The sequence below is a fragment of the Acipenser ruthenus genome, chromosome 14 (genome assembly GCF_902713425.1).
Source record: "Acipenser ruthenus chromosome 14, fAciRut3.2 maternal haplotype, whole genome shotgun sequence".
Lineage (NCBI taxonomy): Eukaryota > Metazoa > Chordata > Actinopteri > Acipenseriformes > Acipenseridae > Acipenser > Acipenser ruthenus.
Window position 1 is genome coordinate 23,825,647 of NC_081202.1, and position 23,859 is coordinate 23,849,505.

At 36.7% G+C, this 23,859-nt stretch overlaps 1 protein-coding gene across 1 annotated transcript in view; it reads right to left on the reverse strand.

Moving 5' to 3' along the window:
- LOC117419457 (inositol 1,4,5-trisphosphate receptor type 2-like) overlaps positions 1 to 23,859 on the reverse strand; it is a 120,950-nt gene that overhangs the window by 94,836 nt on the left and 2,255 nt on the right. The window contains exons 2-9 of the mRNA XM_034032209.3: positions 14,001 to 14,071; positions 7,937 to 8,052; positions 6,720 to 6,806; positions 3,573 to 3,731; positions 1,964 to 2,062; positions 1,611 to 1,694; positions 1,244 to 1,390; positions 217 to 312 (exon numbers count right to left, since the gene is read on the reverse strand). Coding sequence (XP_033888100.1) covers positions 217 to 312; positions 1,244 to 1,390; positions 1,611 to 1,694; positions 1,964 to 2,062; positions 3,573 to 3,731; positions 6,720 to 6,806; positions 7,937 to 8,052; positions 14,001 to 14,071 — 859 coding nt within the window. The remainder of the gene's footprint in view (positions 1 to 216; positions 313 to 1,243; positions 1,391 to 1,610; positions 1,695 to 1,963; positions 2,063 to 3,572; positions 3,732 to 6,719; positions 6,807 to 7,936; positions 8,053 to 14,000; positions 14,072 to 23,859) is intronic.

The following is a 23,859-nucleotide window of genomic DNA, read 5'->3' on the forward strand; positions in this document are numbered from 1 at the left end:
AAAAAGAAATGCAGGTCACCAGTTATATAAAAGATATATTGTTATTCTGGAGCAGCCCTGGGTTTTGTTTTCTCATCTGAAAAAAACATAATATATGCTGAAAATAATGATACATAATTAGAAGTCACTTTAATATGTTGACATCACTATGGTAACCCCTTGATGGACGCGTGACCCTGTACAGTATATTGTATCATATAGTAACACAAGCCTCACCTCTGCAGCCAAATAATTTCCTGAAGCCAGGTGTTTGAATCGGAAAAGGCTGTTCCATTGCCCAGCTCCTCCTCTGCAGGGGTCATAGTGTACAACCTGCAACACAGAAGAATCAAGCATATTGATGACTACTGCACAACCAGAACTGGTAATAGTTGAATGGCATAGAACACACATTTTCCTATATGAAAGACGCACATTATGGTAAACATGTATTTCATTTTCAATTTACAATAGCATTGTTTATTATTTTTTGTTCAGTAATTCCTATGAAAAAATAATTTCAAAAAATGACCTAGGTAAAATGTACTAGACATACATTGTTTGCTCTATGTTCTTTAAAAGGAGATGTGTGTCTCTGTGCTAAATGCAGTTAAGTACAGATTAAAATACCCCAGCATACCATGTCAGGGTATAACAGTGCTGGGAATAATGTTTGGTAATCAAAGAAACACAACATGAAATGCACTCAGAGGGAAAACAATATAATACGTTCATATTTGCTACTATAACATAGTTAATAAATTGCTTTGAGGTCACTATTGTAGATCCCACTGGACATTTGAAGAAACAGCTGACATACTGTCCTAGTGTCATTGCGAAAGTCTCGCTAGAAGTTCCACTGTGTCACATCGTTGATGTAAAAGGACTAACACTTATTACTAATTTTAAAGCCTACATTCTAAAACAGTGTATGTGTGTGTGTGTGTGTGTGCGCGCGTGTGTGTGTGTGTGTGCGTGTGTGTGTGCTAGGAGCCCCACTAAGCTTTTCATAATCACAGGCAGTGTGGTTCTTCTCTGCAGAAACCGTATTTTCTCTAGGATTTTCTTTGAACATTCATTCAAATCTCCAGATCAAACTGCTCAAACAAACATTAAGCTCAGATTTTGATGTTACTGACTGGCGGTGTGAACTGAGCCACAGAGGAAACCCTAATTGCTCCCCCAGTCAGAAAAAGGCTTGAGTGGAAACATGTGCCGGGACTTTTCTTTTCTCAGGCTGCATTTACGATGCATCTCAGAATACCTCTATTTCCCAGAGTGCTTTGGAGCTGGTGGCGGAGGTGGCAGATTGTCGCAGTGTGGTCCTGAGGAAGATGTGCTGATGCTTCTTGTAATCATCACAGGTCAGGAACTTTTCCTGCTCTGCATGGAATAACCTCACCACATCACCCTGGGAGAGTCACAGATCACACCAGTCACAACAATGCACAAAACAAGCTATTACTGTTATGTATTTATCCCCCACCATCAACAACAACAAAGCACATTCTTAATATAATGTATAATCGTTCCTGTAAATTTATGAAGTGTTAACATGTTATAGCATTTGAAATACATTATACAGTATTCACATTTCAGTAGACTAAAGTAACACAGATAAATATACTTACCCCTTTTAAAACATCATCTCTGTAGTCACTAAATTTCATAAAAAGGGTGACTTTCCAGCTTGTGTTACAATTCAGTGCATTCACCTGTTGTACAAAAAATAAAACATAGGCTACTGTGACCATGTAGTAACATCTCACTTACTGTTAATAAATAGGTTTAAGTACATGAAAGGGTTAATAATCTTCACACTGCTAAAGTGCAAGAATTGTGTTCCAGGTCTACACTGAGGTGCATCAATTTATAAACATGAATACATGAACACATATAATAATATGGGAAATTATGGGAAATGTATTTTCACACAAAATCAAAAAGTGTGCATCAAATAATCAAGCCACCACACTGTGCTCACCTCCTTGCAGCCTGGGTTGTCTAGAAGCTCTATATTACTGGCATGCAGAGGCTGTCCAGCATTCACAGGCATCAGCACCACCTTATCACCTACGACAACCTACACATGGAATCAACAAAGACGTTAATACTCTCCCAAAGTGTAAACACACTGGATGTATTTATCTTTCAGATAAAACAAGCGCTTGTGTAAATGTATGATGTGGTTACTTCCCACTGTATGGCACCAGGAATGAGAAACAAATAAAAAAGGTATATTTCAACAAAAAGAAAGTGATTGATGCAATACAAGTGGATTTGCTCCTATTATAAAAAATTTAATTAAATTAAATTAAACTAAATTAAATTATTAGTATTAGGGTTCAAATTTAGCAATAGGGTAATATCAAAGTTTCTTCCCATTCAGTTTTACCTGACTATCCACTTGGTATCCTATCAATAACAGCAAGCCCTCAAGCCTCGCTTCCTAGATTACACATACAGTAGGACAGTGTGGGATCAGGAGGAGTCACAATATCTAAAGCACAGGATCCGCACAACAGGAACAGGAAACAGTGTTTATAATGCAATGCCAAAAAATTGAGCTTCAGACGAGTCAATGTTATGCTATTAAGAGATCAGAAAATGTTCATATAGCCTTAGTTAATACCCCATTTTAAATAATAACGTTTGCATGCATTTTCAAATGAGGTGAATTGTATTGGGAGCAGCAACTGTTCAAGCTAAAAACTTCACATGAGCCAAACTTTCAAGACACAAACTATTGTTTCCATTAAATCAGCAAATACTGTCTGGCTATAGGACCAAAGCACTGTCTTATCTTTTTTTGTGAATATTTTTTCACATGCAGTATACAACTCTGTGAAAACATGCTGCTAAAAAGTGCATTGTTCAGCAAACCATGCACAACATGATTTAAGTCTCATACCTTTGTTTACTGACTGTACTGAGAAAAGTAAACAACATCTGTAGATCAGAATCAACATTTGAAAAATATTTTACTGAGTATAACATTTGAATGCAGCCAGTATCCTGTCAAATATTACATTAATGTAAGGGTCATACAGTGTATCTTCTACAATAATTAAGACATGCAAAGTACTATTTTACAGATTATAATCACTGTTTATAATGTATGATTGTGTGGGCAAATAAGGCCCACATTTACTTCTATAATAAACATACTGTAGTTAATTCACCAAATAATAAACACATATTGTTATTTTAAGTTTTGTATGCTGTTACTGTTATTCACCACTAGGTGGGGGGAGGGGACAAAACATTAAGAATACATTGAAATTCGCTGTATTCTGAGTTACTTTACCTCCCACAGGAGGCAGTAGATAGTGTTCATAGATAGGGATCATCATGTACAACAGGGCTACTCAACCTTGGTCCTGGAGGGCCGCTGTCCCTCTTGGTTTTTGTTCTAACTGTACACTAAATTGATGAATTGGTCCAATTAAGTAATGTAGGGTACAGTTGGAACAAAAACCAGGAGGGACAGCGGCCCTCCAGGACCAGGGTTGAGTAGCCCTGATGTAAAATCTTATAGAACACACCCAATTCCCCTCACCCTTGTAAAACCAGAAAGCCATGCTGATACATACATTGTCACCTTCACTCCGCAGCTTCCAGAAGGGCTGGATATAGAACCAGGAGCCCTCGTTCCCAGCCATGTCCAGCGACACTCGCATAGCATTCTTTTCTAAAAGGGCTGGAAGTCTCTTATTCACCGTGAGGTATTTGTTGCTTTTGATGTGTAGTAGCTGCAAAAATCAACATTACTGTTATATACTGTACACCAGGGGTACTCAATTCCATTCTCTGGAGGGTCAGATAAGGCAATGTCCAAACCTTGGGGGGCCACCGCGTGCTCAAGATGTACTGATGGGGGGGTTTTAAATGGTCATGAAAAGCTGACTATCAAAATCACACTTTACATACAGTAATAGATCGTTACAACACTACACTTGCACCAATCAACTAATACATGTCAGAAATAACTACTTACAATGATACAATGTCTGATTGCCATTTAATAATAAAAATAGAAAGCAAATATATTTTTTGACAATATTCAAACAGCATTTTTAAAACAGCATGTTACTCATTTTAATTTTATTAAAACTAGAAAATGTTCGGAAAATGACTGCGCAGCAAGCATTCAAGTTAACTAATGAAAGCACGTCAATTAGCTTTATTTATGTTGATTAAGTGCCTGATTAAAAGTGTAGCACTGTGTCTAAATATACATGTTCTAACTCCAATGTGTTTAAATGTAAATGAAAAGTTTCTAAATTAAACACAAAGCATGACAGTAAACAGAGGGAAAAATAAACTGAAGTGCATATCCAACATGCCATCTTTGAGAGGCGTGCCGTAGGTACATTTCTTACTGTTGCCAAACAGGTTTTTTTAAGCCAAATAAAAGATCTTTGATAGGCTCGGTTTCTTCTGCTAATTTCCTGTGCCTGAACACTTACTGGTGGGCCGCATTGCTATTTTTTCCTAAAAATACTTAGTTTATCATATGAAAAATAAAGAAAATATAGACATATGCACTTAAGTGTTTCATGTATTTCTATAATAAAGCCAAACATACAGCAGCCCCTCTCAACTTCCCAAGTCTTTCTATAATAAACTGGAGACAAAAATCTGGTGTTTTGCAAGATTAAAAAAAAAATGCTCTGACATCCTAAAACTATATGTAAAACAGTAATATTCCAGAATAGGTTGTGAAGGCTTTATTTTGCTCCACTGAATTAACTATAAAAGTAGAGGATGTCAAAACTTAAATTATACACTTTTTCATGTGTGTATTTCAGGCAGAAATAGTACAAAAAGTAGACATCGCTTTTTTCTTTTTTTTTCTTTTAATCCCTGCCATTGTAGTTTCTTCACAATAAACAAAGTGGCAATTGACACATTTTCATAAAGTAATAGCATTTTTTTAACGTTTTTTTGGTTGTTTTTTTTTTTTTTTTTAAAGCTGTGCACACAAGTTAAAACTGCCAAATTTAACTTAAATAAACTCTTCAAGAAATAAATGTGGAAAAGGGGATGCTGCACAAAGAAAATAAAACACCATTTTGGTTTTCGTTTATTACTCTCCTCATAACAGAAAATAGGAGCACAACAAAACAAAACTATACGTAACATTTACCTTGCTAGTTTGGCCAGCGTTTGGAAAGTGTGAAGCATTTTCGAGTGATGTGCATTACCTGTATCCCCCGATTCTGACTCACTTGCCAAATCTGAAGCATCGCTTTGTTGATGTTGTGTTAATACCACACATCACTTGCCATTTTAGACACAGACGTGGATTAATGTGCAGCAATGTTTGTAAGAATATTCAGATAGTTTCTCCACACTAAAGAAAATAATATTACTCCATACCGCTGTTTTCATATCGCACTAACACTAAGCTAAATGGGCAGAGATTTGTGGAGCATGCCAAAATGAAATCTCATCAGAATGAAAGCTGGCCAATCAGCTGACTTGTTCCTGATTAGGCTGCCAAAAAAAAACGCTCGTTAGGGGACACACATACCCTGTAGATAGCGGCAACGTTACAATCTTGCGTATCAGCAATTACTGCTTTTGTAATGAAGGACAGCTGACACGCGATGGGCCAACAGGAAGGCAACCGGCCCACGGGCCGCCAATTGAGGAACTCTGCTGTACGCTAATATTAATACTGACAGAAATAGGGCATTCTAAATTGTACACAACACCACCAAACAACTGCTTCAAATTAAATATAAAATACTGTAAATATGACCAAATAACACCCATTCACCCAGGTTTCAGGTCAACTATACCTAATACAGTATGCCAGACCAGGGAGAAATTACTGAACCCAGAATTTGACATGTACAGGAGTTAACATTCTTTAAAATAGTGCCACAAGATATTTAATATACTGAACTGAGCAACAGATTACAACAGGATGCTTCACCTGAAGGACAGCATCTTCACCAATGTAATAACGGTCACATTTTCATGGCATGGTCCAGCACCTACTTGCACCAAGCAGGGGCATCAGTTCAGCTCTTGTGCCCACTACTTGCTGTAATGGCCATATGTTCATTTTCAACAGGTTCTTAGCATTATCATTTCGAGCAGCACACCGAGCCCCTTGTAAGACAATATAACAGGTTTATTTACTTACCAGTCATAATCAACACAGCCTAAATCTGTCCAAAGTGATGTTTCTTGACACTTCTACAGTACGTGATGACCACTCTCACAGTTAGAAACCTTTAAATAGTGTTGTAATGCCATGGCAGCAAGATTTACAGGGACCCTTCTGGTTTTCAGGCACACTGCTTGCAAAGCACAGTATGGCCTCTATCACAGCCATACACCACAAAAGAGTATGGCATCATAATAGGCCTAGTCAGATATGTGTTAAGACCTCAGTTTAAGAAAAAAAGTTAAAAAAAATAAAAAGGCGTAGCAAAGTTCACAGTCGCAGGAAACAAGTGGCCTGATCTTTTATCCTGAAACTTTTTTTTCCATCCTGAAAATTTTGACACACTATTAAAAACCTTCATCTAGAAAACTGCAAACAATACCGTCTTTATGGTTTGGGTTAATAGTCTTGTTCACTAAGGATTTCCTTAAATAAACTTGTAAGTGTGCTTGTACAAATGGCTAAACATTGAAAAATGACTTCATTCATGGGGGAGTTTTTATATAACTCCAAAAAAAAAAGTTTTGTCCAAAAAATAAAAAAGGGGAATTGTATTTACCTGTATAACATTGCTGTATTTAACCATATCACCAAGCAATTTTTTATTCTCCGATTCATTTTGTTTCTGTTCCAGTTCGGCAGCATGCTGTAAAAACAAAAACAAAAACCACATCATATACTCACACAAGCATGTAAATACACAAATACACAAACAAAACACCACCACACACATACAAATTAATATTTAACTTATCAGTGATCTGTCCCAGTTATATAACATTCTGAGCTAATAATGCTTTCACTGGGTATTTATTTTCTCACTGCATATCCTACAAGAAATGTGAATGTGCCTGATGTAACTATGTGTACTGGCAATTGCTACAGAAACTGGACTTAGAAGCATCCACTGACAAGAAGGTGACAGTAAGACAGTAACAATCATTTAAAATGACTGGAAGTAATGAGATTATTACAAAAAAAAGGTTTTGCAATTCCTTAAACTAGGGAAGGGCGTTCGAAAGAAGATCCACCGCTAGGCAGATAACTGTGTGTGTCACACATGAAACACAATCTGGAAAAGAATAAACCCACACTCACCACTTTTTACAAACTATTTAGAAAAAAGCAACACAGCAGACCCACATTCTAGCTTAACAGGAGTCACTTTTTTCTTGCCTATTTTTCTACGCATGCAACCCGGTTAAAGTTTATTTTGCATCCAGACAGGCTCTCAGCACCTGCCTCTCCTCCCCCTCAGACTGCTACACAACTCAAAAGGTACCTCAGAGACCTAGGTGACATCGCAACAACACAACCAAAAAGAGAATGAAAGGGTTTACTGTTTGCGGCATCATAGGTCACCAAACTGTAGGTGACTGAACATACATTTTAAACTATCAAGTGAAGTTGTAGTGTGCCACAGGGCCGTATACTCACCGCACAGTATAGATAATGGCATTGGCTTTTTTTAAAAATATTTCTTTATTTATACTACAAAAACTGTTCAGTATCGTAATGAAGATGTAAACTTGAACAGACGTGTGCATATATATGTGCATATATGCCCACAGGCCTTTCTGGTAAAATACTGTAATGTATGCACTCAGAGATTTCCATTACAAACACCCCCATTGTATTGTCCAGTTCAAAATAGGATAAACAGATGCACTTATTTGCATCTACTACACCACTGTATAATGAATCCAGGTCTACTGAACAGCATTTCCACACAGCAGGTTCATTGTTGACTGATCAGGCTAGTAATAGAATGACTACCTGTAGTTTCTTCAGCAGTGCTCCCTCTGTGGTGTTCCCTTGTTTTCCTTGTTTTGCATTCCAGAACTGCTTCTGTGCTGAATATCTGTTCATAGGACATACTTTGAAAAGGCAGTCTGTTTAAAAACAAAAAAACAAAATAGTTTACTTTGTGTGACTTTCATACAGGAAATAATCAGGCAGAATCTATATATATATATAAAAAAAAGCATTTTACCAGAATATTCTGTGATTTTCAACCCTGGAGCAAATCCACCATCAAAGTGCAGAACATAAGGATTTTTTGTAAAATACATAATGGCCCCTGTAGGCCCTGCATGTCCATGTCCAAATTCAACAACATTTTTCACAGAGCTGTCTATAGGCGTTTAATTATAATTCTGTAATTCACTGTTTGGAGTGTTATAAGGGAATGCTGTCATGAGTTCTTCAGAGTTTGAGTTTGAAATCCCACTTTCACAGACAAATATGTCTGTTGTAAGTGAAGATAGTAGCGAGGACTTTGTTTTAGACATGAAAACTAAAAATGTAAAAAAAAACAAAGGAATGTGAACTGGGAACAGAGTAAAGTTATTGATCGTTTTGCCGAACCTAAAACAGATTTTAAAACCTACATGTCATTGCCAGTGATCAGTTTTCGAGAAGTACTCTGGCAAAATGTAAGTGGGCTGTAGCTTGTTTGAACAATGGTTAAAGCCAGGAAAGAAAGGCAAACGTTGAGTTAAACTCTAACATCCATGTAATTGATGGAGATTTACTAAGTGATGATGAAATTGCTGTTTTTCCTGAACCTGTCCAGAAGATATGTGAAATAAAAACGAGAAGGGGGTGTTTATGAGGAAATTAATTTGTAATTATGAAACTTTTTTTTTACATTATGTTAATGTATAACTGTATCGCTTTTAGCAGGGCTAGAGTTAACTTTTTAAGGCAGTAGTGAGGATTTGCTACCTGCCTCGAAAGTGCGTAGCAAAATGGTCTTATTCGGTAGCGGTTTATTCGACTAATAATTATATATAAAAATGATTTTAAAAATAAACTACCTACTGTTTTAAATAGACTGAATAAAACAAACTATCACAAAGTAGGCCTATATTTAAACTAGAAAGTATTAATTGAAACCACCTTGTGCTCAACTAAGTAATGGAACTAATGTTTGTCGAAATGCATTTTGTTTTATCCTGAAGTTCTACAAGAATGGAACCATATCTGTCATCTAAGCATTTGATAAGTACTGTTAACCAGGTTATGTTTCATCAGTGCAAATTAAGTGGTACAAAACTACATTATAGTTGAATCTTGCATTGGGATATCAACCAAGATTTATATAAAAAAAAATAAAAAAAATGTGATGGGTTCCTTTTATTAAACAGTGGCATTAGTTAGTATGTGTGTAAATTATAGTTTGGTGTTGCAATATATATATATATTCAAAATGATTTTGTATAGCGCCTTTCACACCAAGGCATCCCAAAGCGCTTCACATTACAAATAAACACACTATACAATATAATATACAATACAATATCTAAAACAAAACAAAACAAAAATAAATAAATACATATAAACAAAACTCTAAAATAGGCCATCCCAATCTACAAAAAGGCCTCTGCGTAAAGATGTGTTTTAAGCTTCTATTTAAATAGAAGTAGTTCTATGTAACTATCACTATTTAATCATATCCTGATGTAACTATCACTATTACCTGCTGTATTATTGAATTGTGGTTTGTCAAACTTGTACTTTACTTGAACAAAAGTTATTGTATTTCTTGCTCTTATTGTATTACTTGTATTGTAACGCTTGAAATGTTTTTGCTTACGATTGTAAGTCGCCCTGGATAAGGGCGTCTGCTAAGAAATAAATAATAATAATAATAATAAATGCATTTATTGAGTCCGCTTTACGGATTTCAATTGAAAGATTGTTCCATAATACAGGTGCATAATGACTAAAAGCTCTTCCAGCACAAGAGCTACGTTTTATCATTGTAGTCATCAGAAAGAAGCCCAACATCAAGCAGATCTCAACTGGTGTCCAGGAACATAAGGTAAAAGCATATCATTAATGTAAGCATGAGACAGCCTTAAATGTCATTAATAACATTTTAAAAAATAACTCTGTACTTCACTGGAAGCCAGTGCAAGAACAGGTGGAATATGTTCAAATCTTTTTGTACCTGTCAGAATTCATTCAGCTGTATTCTGATCCTGCTGTAAGCGATTGATTAGTTTACAAGGTAGACCAGCCAATAGGGTGTTACAATAGTCCAGACGGGATAAAAACAAACACATAAATTAAAATTTCTACATCAGATTCTGCAAGATACAAACAGACTTGAGCTATATTCTGCACATGATAATAAGCAGACTTCACTACAGTTGAAATGTGATGCTGAAAACTAAGAGTAGAATCAAATAAGACTCCAAGACTTTCCACAGCTTTCGAAGAGCTGATAGGGGGGCTGCCAAAGGTCATTGGTTGTGGGATTTAATTTAATGCTGTTTTAACGCCAATTAAAAGAAATTATTTTTATTATTTTTATTTACAATGGAATGCCTGTGAGTTACACAAGTCATTTTTCATACTGATTACAACTTCAGCACTGATCAGAGAGATGCACCTCTCTGTTGCATGGCGTAAAGGTGGAATTTGGCTTACTAGCTTATGAAGCTTTTTATTATCAGGATTAAAAATTGCCACCACTTCTGCAATGTTCTTCTTAATAAATCCTCCTTCAGAATAAGGACGTTTGGCACGAGCGATATTCCACGCAATAGCAAAACTCGCTTCAGTTGTTACATCAGCTTCTTTACTAAATGCCGATAGTAGCATCTGCTGGCTGCTGAGATGTGATTTTAAAGAGGCTACCTTTTACTTCCTCAATTCGGATCCAGGAGGATATTCAAATGAAAAACTGCTGTGATTACTTTCAAAGTGACGTTTCACGTTGCTTCCCTTGTAGTGTGCAAGCATTTTGTTGCAGAGAAGGCACAGAGGTTTACCGCTTTCTTCTGTAAACGCAAATTCTTCTTCCCATTCTGCCTTGAAACCTCATTTTTCATCCTCGTATCATCTTTTCTTAGTCGAGAGTTTACTTAATGCCGTTTTCTTGGTGAAACAAACCAGTAAATAAAAAGAAGAATTGACCCTTGCCTTGAAAAACAAGATAAACACCCCAACGAACTACAACAAAGTGAGCAGATTTGTTACTGGATTTGTTAACATTATATCTGCCCCACACTGTCTTTCTCTTCAAAGCCACTTTCAGTTAGAAGATTTGTATAATTAATCAATCAAAAGATCAAAGGGTGATGTCACAAAAATGTTTTAAAGTATATTAAAGCACACATAATTTAAATATTACCATGAGTGGTCATTCTTTATGAAGGTCTCAGATTGGTGTGGAGTAGTGGTTAGGGCTCTGGACTCTTGACCGGAGAGTCGTGGGTTCAATCCCTGGTACTTTACCTAGATTGTTCCAGTAAAAACCCAACTGTATAAAGGGGTAATTGTATGTAAAAATAATGTGATATCTTGTAACAATTGTAAGTCGCCCTGGATATATTTTTTTGAAATTATTAATAATAATAATAATAATAATTGTAGCTTTTAAAAGCAACACACATGTTTACTGTAACTGGCAGTGATGCACTGCTGTTAAGGATCTCACTCTTCAGGGTAGAATCCAGCTGTTTGTGAAAATGAGCCAGGCTTGGTGCTGTGGTTAAAACTCTGTCCAGTTACACATACATGTATCCTGATTTTCAAACATACTACTGTATTTGAAAGCCATGTGAAGAAAGCTATTTGTCACTTTATTTTGGAGAAACTTCCTGATGGCAAGTGCATCATTGTTGTGATCCAAGTTGAAACAGGATATTGGCCATCTAGTGAAAAAAGGGTAGCAACCGATTGCTAAAATACTGTCCAAATACCACAGATGTATTTAAAAAAAAATAATAATAAACCAGTATGGTTGATATGTTGTCCTTTAACCCCTAGAATGCGTGTACAACATTTTTTTTACACACACTGAAATAATTTTGATTACATCATATTTAAAGAAACATTCATGGCAGCAGTAGCAAACTGCAAGCACATTCCTAACTGGTACCTCGGTAAAATGAACTCTTGTATGTTTCACATGGTTGAACTTTGGGTATTGCCAATGACTTTAAACTTGTTTAAAACCTCATTAACTTTGCAAACAGAACACTTTACTCAACTGATACATAATACAGCTATTTATTCAGGTGTTAAATATGGTCATTTCTTGTCACCCTTCCAAAATAATTAGATTCACCACACTTTTATAAAAAAAAAAAAAAAAAAAAAAAAAAAACATGTCCAACATTATTTTACTGTTGCATGCAACATTCTAGAATGACATTTTAATCAAAGTGAGTGTAACAGGGCGAGGTGCCCTGTACATTCATTTGTTTATTTATTTTAGAACGGGATTTCCCCCTCCGCCCCTGTGTTATTTTGTATTATTATTATTATGATTTATTATTATATTTATGTCGGCGAGCGCTGTATGTTTTATTGTTTTGTATTTTGACGGCGTAGCCGGTTTGTGTTGTTTAGCGTGGATGGGTAGCCCCATCCACAACATAATTAAAACTCGTGCAGAAGGTGGCCATCTCCCGAGTTAATTAGGTGATTTAATTTGTTGCTAATCGGGAGATGGTCACCTGTTATAAAAAGCCTGCAGCTCTCCAACTCAAGGTGGGTGTTTTAGAGGAGTGTATGAGAGAGAGCGAGGAGAGCAAGAGTGAAAACAAAAACGAAACTAAAACGAAAGTAAAAGGATCAGTGACAGCTATTTGCCCAGCCTGACCTTTGTTTATATATTTTGTGTTCGTGATTTGTTTTTGTTTGAACCTTTTATTTCGCTCTTTGAGCAAAGTGTTTTTCTGTTTAAATATTTTATTTATTTTTTAATTAAAACGGCGAAAGCCTTTTTGAACTGCAGTACCCGGTGTCAGTTTTATTTTTCGTGCCTGCTTCTGCCGTGACGTCACCGCTCAGCCACCCTGTCACAGTGAGTTTAAGAGTTTTTAGGATTTTTTTTTTTGTACCAATTGCCACTATATATATATATATATATATATATATATATACACACACACACGCACACATATTTAAAAAATAAAGAAAATCACACAATGTAGACTTTCAAAGTACAATGCGACTTCCCACCTATTGACCCAAGGAACTTACTGTAAATGTAACTTTTATTCTGGCAGCAGGGTCCTTTCTGCTCAAGTGGCCCATATTCCGCCATATTCTGGGGAGGCATGTCCTCCATTTGATGTTAATGATACATAAACCCCATGGAATTGGGAAACTGAAGAGCTTTGTAACGCATGCAGGTTTGAGGCTAAATGACTCATCCGTATCATACACCATAATCATCACTATTCTAAAATGCTGTGTCTTTTTTACTGAACTACTGAAACAGAAAATGTGAGACCTATTAAAGTCACGGCAATACATATTAGGTAAGATTTACTAACAATCCAGTGCATGCAGGCTAGGAATTTTTTGCAGATCAGGTCTTTGGGAAATTAGTGTTAATAACAAAACAAAAAAATATCCACAGAAGCATTCTCAACAAGTGAATCCTATCCTGGCTTCTGCAAACAATGCTCTTCACCAGGAATTGCAGTCTAGTAGTCGATCCCTATGTGAACATAAGCCTAACTCATCATGATAATAATAATAATAATAATAATAATAATAATAATAATAATAATAATAATAATAATAATAATAATAATAATAATAATAACAACTATCTATTGGAGAAAGTGGCACATATCATAGCATTCTGAGTAAGTGACTAAGGTCTGGGTCACCTGCTTTTTTCACAACTTCCATGTGTAATTACTGTTGCTACATTCACTGGGTCTGAAGATATTGCTGTACCCCCTGTATTCATTTGCATTTTTATGAATAGGAATAATGTTTTTTAAAAGTTTGAATGTTTTGATGTGCTGTTTGAGGTACCAGTTTTTGGATGAATGTTGCCATATAAGAATATACTGTATTCACTCACCTCTGAACTTCTTTGGTGGATTGGCAAGATCCCCAGCATCTGGCTGTACTACACATCTGTCATCCACTAATCTGGAAGGTAAATACACTTTTGTTAACAGGCTGCAGACTGCATGTGGTGACTGTTTGCACAATTATAATGAAAACTAATCTATACTATAGGCAGCACTCCAGATACGGTTTTGGTTCATTGAGTAATTTACTCTTCAATTTCGACACTATCCGAGTAAAATGTATTTTGGGTGAGTAAAATGCAACATTCCCTTGAAGTCATGAGTACTTTCAAGAAATACTGCACATACTTTAATGCTAACAACAACAACAACCTTACACTTTAACTGTCATTTTACATTGAACTACTTGTACAAAGATGTGGCCTTACAAGAAAAACAAAAGCAACCATTATTCTTATTTGTTTTATTGACCACAAACAATATGCCTGTGAAACAAATGCTGCAGATGGAATATACTTAACAAAAGGCCTGCATGCAAATACTATATATTTATAAAGAAATGATAATATTGTATTCCTTATTGATTGCCTTGCTATAGCAATATAAAGCATCTCCAAAACACAGAATATTGTATTTATTTTATAGATTTACCTTTCAAAAATGCAGTTGACAGATAGGTAAATTGGTAGGTTAGGTTGAGGGGTACTGTGCCGGCACAGATAAATCCAGAATCCAAAATCAAAAACCCAGTCTCTTATTCACCAGTCACAAACACGCATTGCAAGTGAGTGGATTCAACCGTCCGTTTATTTTTATTGAAAACCTGGACTTATTAGTCACATGTTTCTGGCAATTCTCAGGCAGACTACAATTAGCTGTCCCAGCATTCTCTAGCTACCGCATGCATTATATTCACAATTGACCATTGTGATGCCGGGAAGCACAAGAAGCCTGATAATATGCGAACTCAAGCTGTGCAGCAATATTGCTCTGCATATTCGTTACGCATTACATTTAAATAAAATATGTTATGAATATGTTTTCAGTGTGTAAAGACCCTTTACACAGCCCATCTGAAACGCTAGCTATATGAATGCTCTCAGAGAAGCTGCTGGTCAACCAGTATGGCAGAATGAATAAACATAAAATCAAGCCATGTGCAAAAACACAACATGAAACTAATATTTAACTAAGGCAGGGAAGGTCATGTGGTTTGCAAGTAAGGACCTGTATGATTAGTATGTGCACAGGTCATGAATCAATCAAATATAGTATACAGATGAATGAGGTGGACTTACTGAAACAACCAACGACTCAGCAAACAGTACGGTTACAGAGCATCAAAATGAAAATATCCACAGATATCACAGCCAAATATTGGGAAATGGGCTCAAAAACCACAAACACATTTGAAAACAATACAAAAACAAGGTGACAACATTGCATTTTCCTTTGGTCCTTGTGAAATAGGGATCTGAAGTTTATTATTTTTTGCAGGTGATGGCACACTGTATTGTAAACTGACTAGCAATTTCCATTTAAGGCCAGCAAAATGGTTTCCTTCGCAAGTTCTTTAAACCAAAAAGGACACAGTCTTACGACAAGTTACATTCCCTGTGCACAAACAAAGGTAATAGTGCAACAAGGCCAAAGCAATGAAATGATACGCAATCATGGAAAAAAAACAAACCCACGTCATTCTAGACTTAAAGCTAAGCAATGGCCTAATAACAGCTTCTTCCTAAACTTCCAATGAATCGTTCGCACAGACGAGTTCTGCAAAAGTCTGTACTGAAAAGCATCCCAAAACATTTTTTAAGACAGTGGGAAAATGTTTTGCTGTAGTGAGTGACCATGAGGCTAAAGCACAAGTGATCGCAGAGTTTGAAAAAGGGACGCCGACAAAACATAAAACAGTGTCCAGCACCAGCCTCATTGCAAAGAAAGTTGCAGAAGAAGATTTTTGTTTTAGGAAATTGCATTTTGTTTTTAAGCATAATTAGGAGAATAGCAGTACCCATTGAAACGTGGGAGGATTACTGGCACCAGTAGCTACAATGATACGAATATAAATGTGAAGCACATCACTGCATGGGCCCCTGTGCAGTTGCACCGACTATTCCTCAGCCGCTGATCTATATTTATTGTTACTGACAGTTATCTCACTGTCAAATAACTGAGTAGCAGTGGGAGTCAATAATTACTGTACACTATTGGCACCACTGTATGCACTGTGTCTACAGAATCCTCCTGTGTTGTTGGGAAGAACAACATCTTACATCTGTAGTTAGGATTTGCTCAGTAATATTCCACAGAAAATATGAACTAAATATAGATTCAGTTAAAAATGACAAAGGAAGTTCTTTTTATTTTCATTTAAATTCACATTTTGAAAATCACCCCCAGTTACTGCTTGTGAACCTGCCGAGTGAATTAAAAAAAAGGGGGGGGCTTGGTTTAAAACTGACAGTGTTCCAAATCTACTAAAAACAATTTCCTCATCACTAAATGCCAGATAAAAAACATGCCCTTCTCATCAACACAGCCCACTATTTTGTTTAATCTCTGGAACCAGTTTCCTGTTAATTGATAGTGGTGTGAAGTCTGAGTTCACATGTTATTTTTTCTAGTTAATAACTATGGAATCTTTGAGAGTCTGTTTCCAACTGCAAGAATAAGACTGTAATTTGGAAAGTAGAGCATATAGTTATCATTGCTACAGTAAGTCACATTTCCTATTTATTTATTTTTTAAACAAAAAACAGCATGAGAAAAATCAATGCATTAGAATTGCAAAATGTGGTTGTGAATTTAAAAGCAGACTGAAATACCTTACTCAACAGCTATACAAAGCCCTAGATTAGGATTTTGTTTGAATGAAAAAAATATATAGATATTTTAGTTGTTCATATACTCCCCAACATGACTATAAATACAAAAAGCAATAACTTGAAAAAGTAGATCAACTACATCCAGAGTATTAAACAGATGGATTAACAGTTCAAGGGGAAACACATATTTTAGCAAAGGTTTTTTTCATTAAAAAAAAAAAAACATGAAATCTGGTACTACACTAGGTTAAATAAATATCTGATTGCAAGCCATGCATTTAGACTATCTCGCACATCCTGGGTCATTTCACCTGGAGAGTGACGTCGTACCCACCCCCTGACTGGCTTGTTTCTAGCTGCTTCCCATATTGACTGACAGGCTTTCAGCCAGTAACATTCTTTAACCCAGCAGACACTGCGGGGGCGAAATGAACAAGGAAGTAAAGTAGTAACAGACTTCCTGCAAGGCAAGCAAACTGGGAACTTCCATGAACCTAGTGTTATAGCAGATATCTGTTTTCAAATGCAAATACATGTTTGGTATAACACGTGTTTCTTTACAAACTGCACGTCAGCCCGAACAAAGTCCACCTGAACTAATTCAAATGTTCAAAACATTTTTTTTTTAATTAATACTTGGTACCTTTTGTAAAATGGATTATCCTATTAAATTACCTTTCTTTAAATTTTGATGAACTTCACACTAGTTTCTCCAAAGAAAATATTATCGAAATCGCTACAAACTTTTAAAAACACATGTTTCTCCGGCTGCACTTTTGTTTTTAATAAATACTACAGTCTCACCACGATATGTTGATTTTGGACCGACCCATTTCATGACCGGGAGGGGGGTTATATTTCACCAAAAAATATAAATTTTTTACATTTTCAAACAATTCCAGAGTCTTTGTTTGTGTGATTTATAATAACTTAATACGTCATGTGTAGAGTGTCTCGTATTGTAAAGCTATATGGCTAGAACTGCTCATCTTCTCTTCACGGTCCTCTTGCCCAAGCGGCACGAGATGACATCTATACAATAAGAGAAACACTACACACGACCTACTAACTTATAACAAGGTTAACAGGTAGGCCTTACACTAGAAAACAAGAAGGTCAAAACTTTAACTCATTATACCCCCGGGCGAAACGTTCTAACAGCTATTTAGTTAAACATCAACACCTTCCATGGCTGTACATTCAGTACAGTTTACGACCTCGAAGCTGTCTAATTATAGCTCGATTATTTGGAGGTAAAAGGCAGCAGAACAAAATAATAGTAAGAGTAAACCTCCCCATTAGCATGGTAGTTTTAGATTCTGATATGATTTTTTAAACTTTTTAACAACAAAGAGTTGCAACTTCAAACAGCTCTAGAAGAAATGTACACCCCCATAGCACCATTTAATATCATGGTAAATGCTGGGTTCTCCAATAAGGAAAGGGTTTGGAATAACATTTTTTAAAAAGAACCGATTTCTGAAGATTTGGTTCCTATACATAATATGGCTATTATGAACTCCTTAAACAGACTCTGCACTTAAAATTGGCAGAGCTCTTATATGTGAATAAGCATTCACTTAAATCGGCACCTTCTGACTACAAGCTCTGTTGACATGAGAGCAGTGTCGACTGGTAGCCTAACAGACAAGAGGGGCTGGGCTATAAAAAAAAAAAAAAACATTTATTTTCAGAATTTACTAATATTGTGCTCAGTTAAAAGGTGTGTTGTACATAATAACGTTATAAGCATATTAAATGAAAGCCTTCCTTATTTGAGAGGAACTGGCCCCTTGTTCTTTTTTTGAGAAGCAAACACTTCTATGACCTGATGGTTCAAGCCAGGAATACTGCGGATAAGCTCCTTTTTGCTCAGCAGTACACCAAGTGCGTTAAGTCTGTCTTGGGCCATTGTGTTGCGCAGGAAAGTCTTTATACATTTCAGTTTACTGAAACATCTCTCTGATTCTGCTGTTGTTACTGGGGAAGTAAGGGTGATCTCTGCAGTTGTAAGGTCTCTGAAAAAGTGCCCTGAAGGTTGTTCTCCTCCAGCACTTTAATCACTGTCAACACTCTTTACACTTTAGAATTCTGTACTGCTGTACAAAACTGTTAGTTCACTTTGAAGTTTTTCTTTGCACAGTATTGGGTAACACTTCACTGACATGTGCAGATGCTCCTTGGGAAAATCCATGTTAAACTGATGGAAGCGTTCGGAATCAATATGATCCAATGACGTTTCGTCGGCTTGTACTGACACAAAGCTTGCATTTGAAAGTACAGTTTTAATTGTCTTCTTGTACACTTCCAGCATACAATCTACAAGTTCCATCTGTATGGTCTTCAATGTATTTTTAGACACAGTTGCATTTGCAAGGTTATCAGCTAACTGATTGAGAAAAGGCATCTACCAAATCTAGAAACACTCCCTCATCATGACCTCTCAGTGGCAGCTCTTGACTTCCACAGAACCTGATGCAGTCAATTATACAGGAAATAACACACCTATTCTTTAGTACAAGCTCCTTATGCCTTTGCATCTAAATACAGTAATCTTCATCAATCTGAGTAGCAATATTAATATTTCCAGTCATTTTAAGTTTAACACAGTTCCCGATATGAGAAGCACTGCACTCTGACAGATGTTTAAAATCATTGATTCTGGTTTTGGTCCAAGCCATATCCCCTCCAAACAAGATGCATGGAAAACAAAACAACGTTTTTTTTTTTGTCACTCACCGTCAGCCAATCCTTTCTGTCAAACCATGACACACAAAAGCTTCACTTTGTGTAATTGTAATATCACGAGGCTGGTGTACACCCAGCCTTTTAACTTATATTCTATTGACATAGAAAAAAAAGACTTCTGAAGCAAATTGTCGACGTAATTCATTGTGCTCTACCAGCCGTTTCCCCTCGTCACTCACCGAATAACTGGGAAACTGGCGGGCTGAAGGTTTACATTGGTAGTTTCCATAAATACTCAGATAAATCATGGGCTTTCAGAGATTAGACCCATTTTATTCCCTGCGTGCTTCGCATTAACTGTAGGGAGTAACTGCGAGCCCCGACTGATGAAGTGATGAACACATAGCAACTCGAACAAAGCCAAGGGCTAATGAAATTTAGCCCTCTCCGGTCTGATAACGACGCAAGTCAAGGAATGTCAACAACGTCCTGACACAAGAGGGCACACGATCGCAGTAAATATAAACAAGGGACTGAATTAAATTAATTGATGATAAGAGAAACTAACAATGAATATTAGCGCAGTAAGTTAACACGTTGGAGTAATATAGCCCTTTCAGCCCCTAATGACCAGCCACCACTGCATGCGAGTAATAGCATGAATGAAAACAGATCAATGGAGTTTATTGAAAACAAACGCTTGCGGCCACGTGCACAATGTGCACTGAAGGATTTGGACATTCTGCTACCCTGTACTGTACATGACCAAGGAAAAACTCCAAATCATTTGTAGCTTGGTAAAGGTAAAGCTTGCTAAAGCTTTAGATAAACTACACATATTTTAGAACTCATGCTGCAGATTTGTATTAGAATGCCCCACCCTGACTCATCATTGCAACATGTATGTAAAATTATGCTGGCTTTCACTTGCAGTCCGAAGGCTTTATCATTGGTACTGTTTTGTGTTTAAGTTTCTTAAAGGATTGGTGTCTTGTTATTTAACTGCTCTGGTTAATAGGTATGATACCAACTATAATCTGCGTTGCTGTGATTCTGCCAACCTGGTCTTTCCAAGGGTTGGCACATGTTTGGATAAAATGTCTTTTGCCTATCGGCTCCCAAAAACTTTTTACTCTTTTAACCACAATATAAGGAGTAGATTTGATAGTGTCTTTTTGAAATGTTTTAAAAATGATCTCTGTAAATGTTTTGATCCTGATTAAGGATCCACACATGTGTGGGTGAATGTCCTTTGCTTATGACTCCTAAAATGATTAAGTCAGAACCACACATGATATTGTGTTGTTTTATTGTACATGTTTGTTGACAGGATCTCCTTGTAAATGAGATCTAGGTCTCAATAAATAAATAAATAAAGGAATGGTTCACAACATTTTGGACCACACCTCCCTTCCTCTTGTCTGTGGCACTTGACGGCCGTCACACACACACGTACCTATACATGTATATAAAAAAATTAAAAAATAAAAAAATAAATAAATAAATAGAAAACATGCAATTGGTTTCTCTGTATGTCACTGATTCATCATAATAAAATGGCAAATTTAACAATGCAAATAATAGTTTACAGATTGAGCCCAATGCTTACTGCCCACGCAGTAAGCTGATAAACAACGTACATTACCAGATGGCAGCGGACTTCATCCAAAAATATGACCTGCACAGCGCCATCTAGAAACTTTGACATGCCAGGAGGTATGAGCAGTAAGATTTGCTTTAGGTTAATGTATATAAATACAGTAAACTGGGACATGTCCTGTGGAATGCTAGACTTCATATTATTTGTGAGAGGCTCAACCTCTTTATTTCTCCTTTGTCACAACACAAAAGCCCTGATAAACCCTGCACAGGCAACATGTGACCTCTTGAAAACAGTCTGACCGGGCAACCCGACAGAGGACATACTTCATCACATACTCACACAACTGAATAGATTTTGTTTTCATCTGAAAGGATTGGCAAAACACCCAGACATATCTTCTGTATGCTCAACATCACCCAAACAATGCAGACATTTATCAGGAGTCCTTGTAGAAATCCTGAAAACACTACCCGCATTTCAGTCAGGCAAGTGACACATAAACTTGGGAATTTGCATGATAGGTAGGTACACAAAGCCATAAGTTAGATTCCCTTTTCTAAAGGGCTTTTCACACTACACCACCAAAACCCGGGTTGAGTCGACACAGGGTGGCCCTGGGATGACTTCCCCCCCGAGTTCAGCCCTGCATGCATTCACATTTGCCGTGCTGTACAATTCTCAGGTTAAGATTCGCCCCTGGGTTGGACGTGACGGTTTCAAACTGCATATTTTCAACGCGTGTCAAACACAGTGGCAGAAGGAAATATCCAACATGGCTCCTGACATGGCTTTCATTGTTTCTGATTATTTTGCGAAGGAGGGCTCACGTACAACAAGCCCAGTACAACAATTACAATCCCGGATGATAGTTTTAAGTTTATTTTTGTTCCATCCAACTACCGCTGGATATTTTCATTTGCCCAAAGACTGAGCAACTCCGGACCTCACCATCGCTCCATAACACTTTTGCCATATTTTATTTTTTTTATTTACAACTGCACGCGGATCTGTGAACTTTGCCCCTTGACGTTTGTTTGTGGCTACTGTCATGCATGTTTTCAACCCGAGGCGAGTGTAACCCTGTTGCATTCACATTTAATTTTTCAACCCGAGGTGAGCGCTTCGTCCTGGGTTGAAATTCTCAACCCTACTTTCTGTCAGGGGTGAGTTCACCCCGGTAAAACAGTTTAGTCTCGGGTTGAAACTGGCAATGTGAAAGCGCTTGCTGTTCGTCCCGGGGTCGCCCCGGGTCGAAATGGCTAGTGTGCAAAGCCCTTAAAGCAGAACTGCAAACTAATAAGGGTATTTGCAAGGCAGTCGGACACCCGGAGTTAGTGAATTACAGAAAACCTGCATGCTTTGCAACTTTCCTGCAAAATCTACAGGTGGCTGGGTCACATATGTTTTGCATTCTTTAATAGATAAGTTATATTTACATTGGTACAGAATAATCTAGCAACTATACAAAACAAAAACAAGAGTTACAACTAGTAGAGCCACTAGCCAGCCCTGCAGGCCACAATTAAACATTCTGCCACACGAACCTGGACTACCTTACTGTGTATCAATAAAGACAACAGACCACTTTCATTCCAATAAAGCTGGTGGTTGAATAAACAGCATAACCAGGATTCATTCCTACAAAGTTAAATGATAGATTGCATTTAAAACCAACCGATCTGGCCACCGAGATTTATTCATTAGTGTTTGCATGCACACTACAGCCACGCTCTTACAGTTCTCATGTTCACTACTCAACACATGAAGTTGGAGCTTCTGCTAAATGCATCTATAGTCCAAACTTTAACTATGTTGAAGGAGTTGTTTAGAAAGCAAAGGGTATGAATGGGAAATTGTCAATTAATAAAGGGTAATGCTTTTATATCTACATAGATGCCTATTATCACATAAGGAAGGTCACTTAAAATGACTTTTAATATGTTGCACATTTTCACAAACTAGATTGGTATTATGTCATATTTAAAGGCTTGGCAACTCTAGAACCAGAGCCCCCTTCTATAAAATGTGCTGGGATTGCTGGTAGACAGCATGTACAGGTACAGTACAAGGGCTTATGTACATTCTGTGACCCAAGACAGCCCTTCACAACAAGTCAAGGTACTCTTACGGAGGTTTTTAAAATAACTACAAAGACATCAGAATAAATAGTTACTAGTGCTACCTTTTAAAAAGAACTCAAATCACTGGGTAAACCTTTCAATGAAAAAGATCGTCTATGCAGGATTGTTTGCATAGGAGTGTTTCTCACCACAAATTGGCAGCACATTGCTGTGGTTACAATTTTCAAGAAAAAGGGGTCTTTGTTCATAAAACATTAAGTGAAGATACATGTGTAGGACTACAATGCATTTACTGTTATGTTCTTTCTTCATGTATATAGAAAAAACTAAAAAAAAGGCTTTGTTCTGTTTTCTGAAGATAATGTCTATATAGACCTTCTTACCAAGTGTCATTTTGATACAGTATGTAACATTTCAAAGATAAAACCCTGTTACTCTGTTCACATATTTTAGGCCCTAAGTTTTCAAATAAAACATCTTTTAATTGTATAAAAAATAAGCAAGAAACTATTCAGAGCAATAGATTAACTGATCCCTCCTGCAACTAAGTTGCTTCAAGTTTTATACCATCACAATTATTGTATTCCTCTTAGAAAATTGGCCTTGCTTCAAAACATGTCCCAATGTCTTCTAAATACACACATATGACACCATATGTTGTATATTTGGTTAATTATTCAAAAGACTAAATTGGTAGTGTTGC